Source organism: Bison bison, unplaced genomic scaffold, assembly GCF_000754665.1.
Source record: "Bison bison bison isolate TAMUID 2011002044 unplaced genomic scaffold, Bison_UMD1.0 scf7180017864224, whole genome shotgun sequence".
Taxonomy (NCBI): Eukaryota; Metazoa; Chordata; class Mammalia; order Artiodactyla; family Bovidae; genus Bison; species Bison bison.
Window position 1 is genome coordinate 4,108,013 of NW_011494796.1, and position 13,731 is coordinate 4,121,743.

General features: G+C 39.6%; 1 protein-coding gene across 1 annotated transcript in view; it reads left to right on the forward strand.

The window, feature by feature from the left end:
• The window catches only part of CERS3 (ceramide synthase 3), a 160,987-nt gene that overhangs the window by 16,707 nt on the left and 130,549 nt on the right, over window positions 1-13,731 (forward strand). The window contains exon 2 of the mRNA XM_010845823.1: window positions 6,015-6,188. Within this exon, the coding sequence (XP_010844125.1) occupies window positions 6,016-6,188 (173 nt within the window). The 5' untranslated portion in view covers window position 6,015. The remainder of the gene's footprint in view (window positions 1-6,014; window positions 6,189-13,731) is intronic.

Below are 13,731 nucleotides of genomic sequence, written 5' to 3' on the forward strand. Positions count from 1 at the left end.
CCAGCCCAGGCCAGCCCAGGCCAACAGCCAGCAGATGGAGAATTGTCCACCTTGACTTTCACAGAGGGAAAGGCATGGGACCAGACCCACACACAGCAGTGACTTCCCCGCTATCATGAGGCCTGGGTGCCCTGCTCCCTCCAGAACGGCACGTCCTGTATGCTACAGTCAGAGAAGGCTGACTGTGAAGGATGCCCGCAGTGCTGGAACAGGCCTGTGGCCCTAAGACGGCTGCTGAGAGGCTAAGAGAATGTGACCGGCTTCCTGCTGCTAGACTGAAACGGCAGGAAGGAGGAGGAAAGTGCTTGTCGCAGTTTAGCCCCAGATCGCATCTCGAGAGCAGGCATGGTAGAGCGGCTGGCTGGAGGAACAGTCTGGATGGGTAAAGCCACTCCCCAGAGCTGGAATGTTGGCCTGTGGGCATCTATTGAACAGTCTGTACCATCTGTACTATCATCTGGGAAAACCACTTCTCCTTAGAGGAGTTAGTTGATTTTTGCTTTTTAAAGCATGAACTTTTTTCCTTCCAGAAAGCCATTAACTTTAAAATCATGCTTAAGTCTGAATCTGGATATAGTCTTTCATTTACTTCTGTTTCTGAGTTCGTAGACACAGTTGTTTTTTTGTTTGTTTGTTTTGTTTTGTTTTGGCTGCACTGTGCGGCTTGAGGGATCTTGGGTTTTCTGACCAGGGATTAAACGTGCATCCTTGGCAGTGAAAGGTCAGAACTCTAACCACTGTACTGCCAGGGAAGTCCCCTTGGACACAATCATGACTCAGGTGAATTTGGGAGATAACTCTTAAACCCCTTAAATGAGATGATAGGAAGCTTTAACGTGAAGTTCTGGCTGAGCCATGGATTAAAAGACGTAAAGGTTTAAAGGGGATGAAACTTAGAAGGGGAGTTTTTAATGTTTTTTTTCTTTAGATGTAACTCACATACCATACAGTTCATTCATTTAAAGTGTGAAATTTAATGTTTTTTTAGTATATTCACAGAGTTATGCAGTCAACACCACACCCAACTTGTGAACAGTTTCATCACTCCAAAGAAACTCTGTACCCATTAGCAGTCACTCCCCATTTCCCCTGACACCCATTTGTACACCCCAAGAAACTACTAACCTGTTTCCATACACTTGCCTGTTCTGAACATTTCACATGAATAGAATCGTACAAAATCTGCCTTTTGTGCCTGGTTCCTTTTATTGAGCATGTTTTCAAGAGCCATCCATGTAGTAGCATTACTGTTCCTGTTCATTCTCTAAGTCATGTCGGATTCTTTGCAGTCCCATGGACTGTGGCACGCCAGGCTTCCCTGTCCTTCACTATCTCCTGGAGTTTGCTTAAACTCATGTCCATTGAGTCATGATGCCATCCAACTGTCTTTTTGTCTGCCGCCCCCTTCTCCTCTTGCCCTCAGTGTTTCCCAGCATCAGGGTCTTTTCTAACGAGTCAGCTCTTTGCATCAGGTAGCCAAAGTATTGGAGCTTCAGCTTTAGCGTCAGTCCTTCCAGTGAATATTCAGGACTGATTTCCTTGAGGATTGACTGGTTTGATCTCCTTGCTGTCCAAGGGACCCTCAAGAGTCTTCTGCAACACCACAGTTCAAAAGCATCAGTTCTTTGGTGCTCAGCCTTCTTTATGGTCCAGTTCTCACATCCATGTATGACTATTGGAAAAACCATAGCTTTGACTAGATGGACCTTTGTTGGCAAAGTAATGTCTCTGATTTTTAGTACACTGTGTAGATTTGTCATAACTTTTCTTCCAAGAAGCAAGCATCTTTTAATTTCATGGCTGCAGTCACCATCTGCAGTGATTTTGGAGCCCAAGAAAATAAAATCTGTCACTGCTTCCACTTTTTCCCCATCTGTTTGCCATGAAGTGATGGAACCAGATGCCATGATCTTAGCTTTTTTCATGTTGAGTTTCAAACCAGCTTTTTCACTCTCTTCTTTGACCCTTATCAAGGGACTCTTTAGTTTCTCTTCACTTTCTGCCATATTCTAAATACATGTCCCTTATCAGATCTATGATTTTCAAATATTTCCTCCCACTCTACAGATTTTCTTTTAACTTTCTTGATGGTATCCTTTGAGAACCAAAAAGTTTGTTTGAAAACCAAAATTTCAATGAGGCCAAATTTATCTGTTTTTTATTTTTGTGCTTTGGGTGTCATAAGCAAGAAAGCTTTGCTTAACCCAAGGTCATGAAGATTTACTCCTACACAAAGAGTGTTATTATTTTAGCCATTATATTTAGGTCTGTGCTTCCATTTTGAGTTAATTTTTGTGTATTCTGTGAAGAAGAGATTCTTAACTCTTTTGAAGCAGCAATAATTGATATTTGGTGGCAGTACATGGAGAAATAGTAAATAATGTAGTTTTTTCTCAGTTTGAGCTACATTTTCCAGGGGATCATTTGCAACTCTAAGTTCTTTCTCTCTCCCTTTGTATGTTTTTTTTTTTTTTGGTTGTTGGGTGTTAAAGTTACTAGGCTTTCAACAAATCTCATTTTATTGCTTGCATATTATTTAGCATGTCAGCTCCTATATAACCATTGAAAGCTATTTTTTAGTTATGTTTCACACTGGACAATTGGAGAAGGAAATGGCAACCCACTCCAGTGTTTTTGCCTAGAGAATCCCAGGGACTGGGAAGCCTGGTGGGCTGCCGTCTATGGGGTCGCACAGAGTCGACTGAAGCGACTTAGCAGCAGCAGCAGCAGCAGCAGCACACTGGAGAAAATAATCTGTACTGCCTGGAGATGCATTTTAGGAGTGAGTGAACTATTTTGTATAAAGATTATTATAATAATACCAAAACAAACTCACTGCCACTATTTGTTTCCTGAGTCATAGTTTATTAAATTTGGAGCCAATAATGTAATGAACATGCTGAGGCAAACTTTTAGGAAGAAATAGATTTGCCTTTGCAGGAGTAGCTCATTCTGATACAATGAAGGACACAGGCCTGGAACAAGTCTTGTCTTTGATGAGAGAGACACCTGTTGCCTGGGCTCATTTATAAAATCTATAGGAAGTTTGAACTTTAGTTGTAGTCTGACTCAAAGACTTGTGTCTCCTCTTGTTCTGAGCTGTATCTGACTGTGCACTTCATCATAGGTTCCCTCTCTTGATTCCGTCTTCGGTCAGGTATGTCAGATGGCCCAGGCAACCGGTGCGTTCAGTTCCCTGAATCCTCAGTTCGCCTATGGAAGTGTGTTAATTCTTTCCTCCTTACGTCTCTTTCATCAGTTTGCACTCTCTCTTCCTGAGCCCGATCCAGGCCAGTTCTCACTCAGTTCTAAGCTCCCTAAAGTCCCTTTAGGATCATCCCTTTCCTTTCTGTAGCCCCCTTTCCTTTCTGTAGCCCCCAAAACTGATGGAAAGTATTCAATAAATCTTCCTTAATGATCTTTATTCCACCATATTTGCACAATTTTGTGACTGTATTAATGGTGCTTATCCTCCTCCAGGGTAGAGGTTGTAGTAAAATGATTAATACATGAAAAAGAAAGCAGCCCTTCTCTCTCTCCACACAAACCTTTCAGGTGTGGGTGTGCCTGGGTTCCTGCTACTTTGAATGTGCGTGTCTCTGAGCAGTGGATGAGAAATGAAATAAAATAGGGAGTATCTCACCAGGTTTAGTTGTTTGGTTTTGGTATGGATTTTTCTGAAGGATATTGGAGTCCACACTCTGGAATTCCTCTACATCTGAAATCAGAAATCTGTAATGTCGGTACTCCACTCTCAACCTCACCTCTGACAGAGTCTTCACGCTCTTTCGGGTGTTTAGTCTCCTTCCCACCAGACTTGTTCTTTGACCTCCAGCTGCTTGAATTTTCTGTTTTTCCCCTCGTTCTCACTTCTTTCTTGGCCTCTCTTTATTCTCTGCCCACTTTGGATCTCATGTGTAATCTTGTGAACAGCACTGTTATCAGCATGTTCAGCTCCCTGATGCCACTGCTCTTTGCACCTTCCCATTTCTAACTGTATCTGCTACCTCAAACTCGGAATTGCTCTCCAGTCTTCCAGTGTCCTGAAATGTGCATCGTTTAACACTGCCAGAGAGCAGCCATGTGTGTGCCTAGCTGGGGGTGGGAGGAGGGGGGACTCAGGGGGCTGAAACCCAGCTCTCATGTGCTGAGTCTGCCCAGAGGGGACACCATCCTCTAGTCAGCACAAAGACACCATGTGGGCTCACAGAGAACCTAGGTGCCCAAGCAGCCTTTCTAAAATATCTGATCATTTTATTCTTCTGCATAATCCTCTTCATTGGTTCCATTAGCTAAAGCCCAAGCTCCTTAGCATGGATTGCAGATCCTCTGTGACCAAGTCTGAACTGTCTCACCAGGCTTTTGATGACAGTCACCGTATGGTTAATTACCCAAACTGGGACACTCCTGAAAGGAAGGGGCACTGTTAGTAATTATGGAAGGACAACAAGCTGAGGCTCTGGGCACCTGTGTGTGACCAAGCATCCCGCACCTTGGATTCTTACAGTGTGGCTGAACCACACTGCTGGTGGTGTTCCATGGGCACTGGGTTATTTATCAGTCAAGAGATTTTGATAAAGTTATTTTGACTACCCTGTAGTGAATCTGAGGACATTTTTACTTCTTTCTCTGATTAACTATTGAATGATGAGGTCAAAACATCCTCAAGAGCAAAATGTCAAGATTAAAACTGTCATAGCACAAATGATGGGACTGGAGCATCTATATATTCTATATTTCTAGTTACTTGATCAGTGTGCTTTCTTTCTTTAGAACTTCTATTTCCTCTTTCCCATTTTCCTCCATTTCTCTGGTTTATTTCAATTTATTGTTCAAGGCTTCCCTGGTGGCTCAGAGGGTAAAGTGTCTGCCTGCAGTGCGGGAGACCTGGGTTCGATCCCTGGGTCAGGAAGATCCCCTGGAGAAGGAAATAGTAACCCATTCCAGTATTCTTGCCTGGAGAATCCCATGGATGGAGGATCCTGGTAGGCTACAGTCCACGGGTTTGCAGAGTCAGACACGACTGAGCAACTTCACTTCACTTCACTGTTCAAGACACCGCAAGGGTCACCTGTCCCAGTGATCTTTCCCTGACATGTCCTGGCTGGGCTTGGTGCTGACTGTCGTGTTTCACAGCACCCTCTGTGTGTGCATATGTTTAGTCACTCAGTCGTGTTTGGCTTTTTGAGACCCTGTGGACTGTAGCCTGCCAGGCTCCTCTGTCCATGGGGGTTCTCCAGGCAAGAATGCTGGAGTGGGTTGCCATGCCCTCCTCCAGGGGATCGTCCCAATCCAGGGATTGAACCTAGGTCTCCCGCACTGCAGATGGATTCTTTACCATCTGAGCCACCAGGGAAGCCCACAGCACTCTGTTTTATTGTACCACAAACCTGTTTTATTGCACCTAAAAAAACAAGTGTGTCAGTCATTCAGGCCTGCCCTGCCCACAGAATATAAGGTCCTTAGGGGAAAAACACTGGATTTTTAATCCAGTGCATCCTCAGTACCTAGCACAGGGCTTGAGAAATAATGGATCTCTGTAAATATTTGTTGACATGGAGTAATTTGAATTCTTCATTGTAATACAAAGTTAAATATACTTGTCCTTTATCTTCTAGAGAAATTCTTAGGATACCTACTTGGAGATTTTATGAGGTTGGCCTTTGGAATATTGAACTTGTAGAGATTATTATTAAACTAATTTTCATATGATAGAAATATATAAGAGGAAGATACAGTCTCATAATATTAATGTATGTTGTGCCAAGAGTATGAACGGTGGTGTGTTAAACTTCAGTTTTCCATGCCATGACCAAAACTGTTCTGAGAGTTTCTGCAGAATGATACCTGTTTAATACAATGAAGAGCCATGACGCCCATTAAATAATAGTACTTCGTTCTTACCCTCTGTTCAGAACTCTCTAGCTTAGGTATTTTGAGTAAAGGTGTCAGTGTTGTCTCAGTTTTAAGTATTTGTTTTATAAGTCTAATATATTCTTGTTTCATCTTTTTAGAATGTTTCAGACATTTAAAGAATGGTTTTGGTTGGAAAGATTCTGGCTTCCTCCAACAATAAAATGGTCAGATCTTGAAGATCACGATGGACTCATCTTTGTGAAGCCCTCTCATTTATATATGACCATTCCATATGCTTTTGTCTTGATAATTATCAGACATTTTTTTCAAAAGTAAGTAATGTTTGTGTGTCTTTCCTCTCCATCCACCTTTGCCCCACCTCTAGAATAAAGGATTTTGGTAAGATCCTTAAAGAATCTTAATCTGTTGCTCAGAGGTCACCACTAATGGGCGCTCATGAAATCAGATGCACACTAAATGTTGTCTAGAAACTAAACAAATAAAATCAGAAATTCTGTCTCCACAAGTACATTAGTTTCACAGTGAAGATAATTGAGATTGAGAAAGGTTAAGGATCACAGAGCTTATTAGTGTCAATGATGGTGCAAGAACTTAGCTCATCTTCCACGTACCATGTTGTCTGACAACAGACATGCGTGCCTATGTCCTTTGTCAGCAATATTAGGAGAGTATAACTAGCAGATGCATTATCATTTTAGAATGGCTATAAAATAGCAGAAATGGCTTATTAAATGCCAAACAATATTGTTTTATAGCATAGTTTAAAGGTTTATTGAAAATTTTAATAGCAAGCCTTCATTCCAAAGGATAAAGAAATCAAAGAAAAAATATCAATTTGCTTTCTCAGAAAAAGTGACCTTTTTTTTTTCTTAATTTACTTTAAATAGATATTACTTCCAACCTTTTTATTAAAACTGTACTAGTGTTATGGTAACTGAAGATAAATGTTCATCTATAATTTTGGTAGTTGTCTCTATTTCAAAAAATTGTTATTAGCACATTAATTTTTTTTGGAGCAAAAGAATATTCAAATGTCAAGAGTTGGATGAACTTAAAACAGAATCCCCAGTAGCTGAGTTGGTAAAGAATCTGCCTGCAGTGCAGGAGACCCTGGTTCTCCTGGGTTCAAGAAATTCGATTCCTGGGTCAGGAAAATTCGCTGGAGAAGCAATAAGCTACCCACTCTGGTATTCTTGGGCTTCCCTTCTGGCTCAGCTGGTAAAAAATCCATCTGCAATGTGGGGGACCTAGGTTCGATCCCTGGGTTGGGAAGATCCCTTGGAGAAGGGAAAGGCTACCCACTCCAGTATTCTGGCCTGGAGAATTTCATGGACTGCATAGTCCATGGGGTCGCAAAGAGTCAGATTTGACTGAATGACTTGCACTTTCACTTCACTTTCACTTTCTTTCAAGACAAAATCTGATAAAGATCATTTTGTCCAAGACTAACTGTGGTGCATATTGTACGTTTATGACCATTCGCAGGGTTCTCATCCCAAGGGTTTAACCAACTCTGTTTAATGGATTGTCCAAGAGGTTTCTGTACAAATAACAACTTTACTTTGGCCAGCAATGTGCTATTGATAGGGGGAAGAAAAGAAAGCCGCTTGATACCACTAAACTCTAGCTGAGAATGCTTGATAGTGTTTTCCTTTTTGACAGTTAACTCCGCTTTTACTCACATGTTTAGATTTGTCAAAGAATGCCTAAATTAGAATTGTGCTGCTGCACTTGTAAATTAGCAAATTACTCTGCTGTCCTGAAATATTTGCTTTTCTTGAGTAGTGTCTGATGAGCTTTGAACTTGACATCCAGGTTGTACACTTGCAGATTTCCTACTTTGGTGTGGACAGCTCCATTTTCAACATTTGATCAGACAGTGAACTAGAAAAGTGTTTTGCTTGCCAACACAGCATAGCTGAGGAAGACCAACTTGCTGTGTCCTGGTCTTGGCCTCTCCAGCAGTTATCAGGAAGGAATAAAATCTTCTTTTAAACCTTAAGGCCATTCTTACTTCTTCTCAAGGGGTTAAGTATAGTCTTTCCTACCCCCTTATAACTTTAACTCCCAATAACTCACCCTTAGTTTTTTCCAACCCATGACACTACAGAAAACTGTGTTGCTCCACTAATCTCGTATCTCTTTTTTTTCATATCTGTTTTAATGCAAAAGAAGGAAGGAAAATTTAACATGAGAGCAAGATCATGCTTTTTGAAGTAGAAATTTATATTTTTTCAGGGCTTTTATGTAATTTTCATTAGATTAAACTGCTTAGATCATAAGATATTACTTACACCTTGCGTTTGAATAGAAGCTTATAGTTTAAGAGATATATAAAATCATAAGTGGTATGATCTCAGTCAAGAAAATGAGAGCTAAGTGAGCTGGCCAAGGTCACATGGTTAGTAGGTAAAGAGTAGACCTGAAACTTGAGCCCACATGCTGTGACACCAGATTCAGGGTTGCTGAGTTTTTATTTTCCCCTGAACCAGAACTTCTAGGGCTTTCACAATGAAATACTCATGATGGCAAAAGAGAGTAAATTGATATCCTTTGGGAATATAGAAGATATGGCTTAAGGAGATGATAGCAAATGTGAACTTTCCTATCAAAATTCATGTACACTTGATACCATGTTTCAGCATATCCTGTGATATCACAAGAAAGCTTCTTTCTTTTGTCCTGCATTATGTTTGTGTTATACCTCCTCATTCTAGGAAGTGACCTGGAGTTTTGATTTGTCTGGCTCATTTTTATCTTAGCTAGGAGCCATTCAAAATGAGAAAGGGCCCTCCCCAGAAAGGAGTACAGAGACCGACAGATGAAGAACAAATAAGTAGATCATTTGAAAGTTACTGACATTTGCTTTGTATTTAGAATTTCTTTTCCTTACAAGTTTTAATTTGTGCCTTATGCTTTGATATTTTGGGGGGAGGGGTCTAGAATAGCAGTTACTAACTAGTACATCCAGATTATTCTGTACATCCTTCTTTGTGTCTTAAGTATGATTTAGAGGGGATCTAAGCTACTCAAATTTAAGCACATGTGGAATAAGCACATTATCCCCGAGTAAATTATGGCCCTGGAAGAGTCCAGGGCAAGGGTAAGGGTGGTAAAATCAGAAGGTAAGCTTTTTTTCTTCTACTTTTATAATTTTGTTTATTTATTTTGTCCGTGCTGGGTCTTCATTGCTTTGAGGGCTTTTCTCCAGTTGTGGCAAGCAGGGGCTACCCTCTAGTTGCAGCGCACAGCAGTGGCTTCCCTTGGACAATGGGGAACTCAGGCCTCAGTAGTCGCAGCACACATGGGCTCAGCAGTCGTGACTTGTGGGCTCTAGAGCACAGGTTCAATAGTCGTGGTAAATGGTCTTAGTTGTTCCGCGACATACGGGATCTTCCAGGATCAGGGGTTGAACTCGTGTTTCCTGCAGTGGTAGGCAGATTGTTTACCACTGAGCCACCAGGGAAGCCCTTTTCTTTTACTTTTAATGATACAATGAGTAGATTTCTGGGCTCTGCCATTTCCACTGAGCAACATGAGGGCATTAAGGGTTCTTTAAAGAAGGGTAGGTGTAGCAGTTTACAGGAATTGAAAAAGGATTGTTACTATCTTCAGTTGAAAGTCTCAAAATATATACCTTGGACTTAAATGTTATCTGAGACTTGCATTGCTTCAGATCTGTGTTCTTTTATATAAAACCTTCTGATTAAACTCTGATCATAGAGCCTTTCAATTCTTAGGAACTAGGAATCAATCTTAATGGCAGTAGGCTGTTGTTTCTGTCTAGAAGTATTTAAACTTCACATGCTTAATAAATGCCTAGGCTTGCCTTCTTTTTTATTCCATAAAAGAATATTGAAAAAAAAAATATGTGTGGGGTAGTGCTCTGGGATTGCTCTGCTTTTGGCTCACAGGTAACTGTTGTAGTGCCAAGTGAAGAGGTGTCTGAACAAGGCCATCTGAGGGCTCAGTTGTACAATAGTAGCAAACCTGTGACTCATGCCCTAGTAATTAATCTAACTTTGAACCATTTTACATGGGAGTAGAAGTTCACATTCTCTTTTCTTCCTGTGAGATTTTTCCCTTCTATTCCACATCAATACAATGAAAGTTCAGGCAAGTTCATGTCTAAGGTCCTTATAGAGCTAAGACCTGTCATTTCCTTCCTTTTTAAAGTTTAGTTTATCAAATATTTATTGTGTTTCTTTATTCTCTCCTTTTTTAAAATAAGTTTTTAATTAAGCACCTATTCATATTTATGTATACTTATGTAAGTATAAGTGAATACATAAGTAAAAGGTGAATTGATTGTCTAGATTCTTTTGAAAAGAAATACAATGCTAAAGTAGCAAACTGTACTTATATACTTCCTCTGTTTTACTGAAAATGTAATTTCTCTTCTTGAAGCCTGGACATGTTAACAAACAGGACTATTATTTCTCTTTCTTCTTTAAATTAATGCTTTGACTGTAGATGTTTTCCTCATATCAGCAAGTATGTTATAGATATGTATTTTTATCCATTGTGTATGCTTATCTCTCACATGACCCTCAGAGGGAAATGTTATACTTTATTTGGCTTTGAAATGTATAGGCCATTTCCAGGAGAACTTAGGTCATCTGGAAGTTAGATTGGTTTATACATTTTATCCTGGCTTCCTTGGTGGCTCAGATGGTATATAATCTGCCTGCAATGTGGGAGACCCAGGTTCAGTTCTTGGGTCACGGAGATCCCCTAGAGAAGGGAATGGCAACCCACTCCAGTATGCTTGCCTGGAGAATCCCATGGACAAAGAAGCCTGGCCAGCTACAGTCTACTGGGTTGCAAAGTGTTAGACATGACTGCGCAGCTCAACACTAAGGCTAACTAATACATTTTATCAGAGAATTTTCATAAAATTTATTTTTTTTTATTTTTGGCCATACCATGTAGCATGTGGGATCTTAGTTCGCTGATCAGGGACCAAACCTGTGCCCCCTGCATTGGGAACTTGGAGTCTTAACCATTGGACTGCCAGGGAAATCCCTAGGAAATTTTTTATTCAATTCCATGGTTATAAAAATGAATTTAAGGGCTAAATGATCATTCATAACTAAATTTCCAGCATTTAATTACATACAGAAAGTTCTGAATACTAGAATAGCCTGACCTATCAGACAATGGAGCCTTTGTTAGACCTAAGGGAAAAATAGGGACGTGTGATTTTTAATCAGCTTTACTGAGGTATGATTTACATATAAGAAAGTTCATCTGAAATTTGATGCATTTTGACAAATGCATGTAACTATCACCACAGTTATGATGTAGAAGATTTCAATTGGCTGAAAACATCCCTGTACCCTGTGTAGTTAATTCTCTTCCTACCTACTGCCTCCTTGCAATCACTAAAATGCTTTGTCAGTATAATTTTCCTTTTTCTAGGATTTCTTATAGATGGAATCATATAGATTATAGTCTTTTATGTCTGATTTCTTTCACTTAGCATAATGCTTTTGAGGTTTTTTTTTTTTTCATGTCATTATATGTATCAGTGATTCTTTGTCATTGCTGACTAGTCTTTTCAACATATTGCTATCCTGAAATTTATTATCCTTTAACTAGTATGGAAATTTGGATTGTTTATAGCTTTGGCCTATTACGAATAAAGCTTCTGTGAACATTTGAGTAGAAGAATTTGTGTAGGTATATGCTTTTATTTCTCCTGGTAAATAGCAAAAGTGTTCTTCAGAAGGCATTGTTAATGCAAATATAAATCTGTACAGTAGATTATTTGGCAATAAAAATGCATGAACTTCAAATGCATCCAGATACATTGATGGATCTCAAAAACATTACTCAATGAAAGAAGCCAGGCACAAGCAACCACAAATTATATGATTCTATTACATTAAATATCCAGAAAAGGCAGTTATAAAGACAGAAAGTAGAGTAGTGATTGCCTGTGACAGGATTGACAGGGAGCAGGGATTAAAGTAAATATATATGAGGTATTATATTGGAATTATGAAAATTTTCTAAAGCTGATTCATGGTAATAATTGTACAACTTGGTAAGTTTACTGAAAAAAAAATCACTGAATAGTATACTTGATATGATGAATTGTATGATATGTAAAAATGCATTAATAGTTATTTTTAAAAGATGTCGATAAAATGGAGTGGTAAGTCAGTTTAGAAAATCTATACAAGACATTTTGTATATATTTGATGAGGGACTTAAAGTCAGAATGCGTAAAGAACTCATAACTCAATAACAGACGAAAAGACCTGATTTTTTTAAGTGGTCAAAAGTTGGAGCAGCAATCTCACCAAAAGAGATATTAATAGCAAGTAAACACATAGAATATGTTCAATACCATTAATCATTACCAAAATGCAAAGTAAAACCACTATGCACTGGAAGTTAACAAAAATGTCAGAGTAAGGATCTCTGAAAATTTTCTCCTTCCTAACATCAGGAAACTAGCAAAAACTGTCAAATTAACTTTTCAGAATTCAGAATTAACCAGAGGCTTGCAGCAATCCAGAGAGTGTTATTGAAAAAAAACAGCTGACTGTTGGAAAGAGCAGCAAGCTTTGTGGCATTTTAACTTGCCCTATTTCTATCCTTACCTTTCCTCCTCTCTGATAGCTTTGAAAAACCAGCAACCCACAATTTCAATGGAAACCAGCAGCCTGGTAACCACTGAAGGAAGCAGAACAGAGTTGGAGCTCCTTCAAACCATCATTCCCAGAGAATTGTCATTCTCTGACCTGTCTGTTGGTTCCTTGAAAGGGCATTACTCATAAACTGTCTTTATTTCCCTTTTCCGTTGGGGAGAGAAGGGGTACTTGTCTGAAACAATTAGAGATAATTGATTAACTTTGGAACTGCCTGAGGGTAGTGGAAAAGGAAAGATATGCCCATTTGAATGCAGAGTTCCAAAGAATAGCAAGGAGAGATAGGAAAGCCTTCCTCAGAGATCAATGCAAACAAATAGATTAAAACAATACAATGGGAAAAACTAGAGATCTCTTCAAGAAAATTAGAGATACCAAGGGAACATTTCATGAAAACGTAGGCACAATAAAGGACAGAAATAGTATGGACCTAACAGAAGCCATCCCCATGGAAAAGAAATGCAAAAAAGAAAAATGGCTGTCTGGGGAGGCCTTACAAATAGCTGTGAAAAGAAGAGAAGCAAAAAGCAAAGGAGAAAAGGAAAGATATAAACATCTGAATGCACAGTTCCAAAGAATAGCAAGAAGAGATAAGAAAGCCTTCTTCAGCGATCAATGCAAAGAAATAGAGGAAAACAACAGAATGGGAAAGACTAGAGATCTCTTCATGAAAATCAGAGATACCAAAGGAACATTTCATGCAAAGATGGGCTCGATAAAGGACAGAAATGGTATGGACCTAACAGAAGCAGAAGATATTAAGAAGAGATGGTGGGAATACACAGAAGAACTGTACAAAAAAAATCTTCATGACCCAGATAATCACGATGGTGTGATCACTGACCTAGAGCCAGACTTCCTGGAATGTGAAGTCAAGTGGGCCTTAGAAAGCATCACTACGAACAAGGCTAGTGGAGGTGATGGAATTCCAGTTGAGCTATTCCAAATCCTGAAAGATGATGCTGTGAAAGTGCTGCACTCAATATGCCAGCAAATTTGGAACACTCAGCAGTGGCCACAGGACTGGAAAAGATCAGTTTTCATTCCAATCCCAAAGAAAGGCAATGCCAAAGAATGCTCAAACTGCCGCACAATTGCACTCATCTCACACGCTAGTAAAGTAATGCTCAAAACTCTCCAAGCCAGGCTTCAGCAATATGTGAACCGTGAACTTCCTGATGTTCAGGCTGGTTTT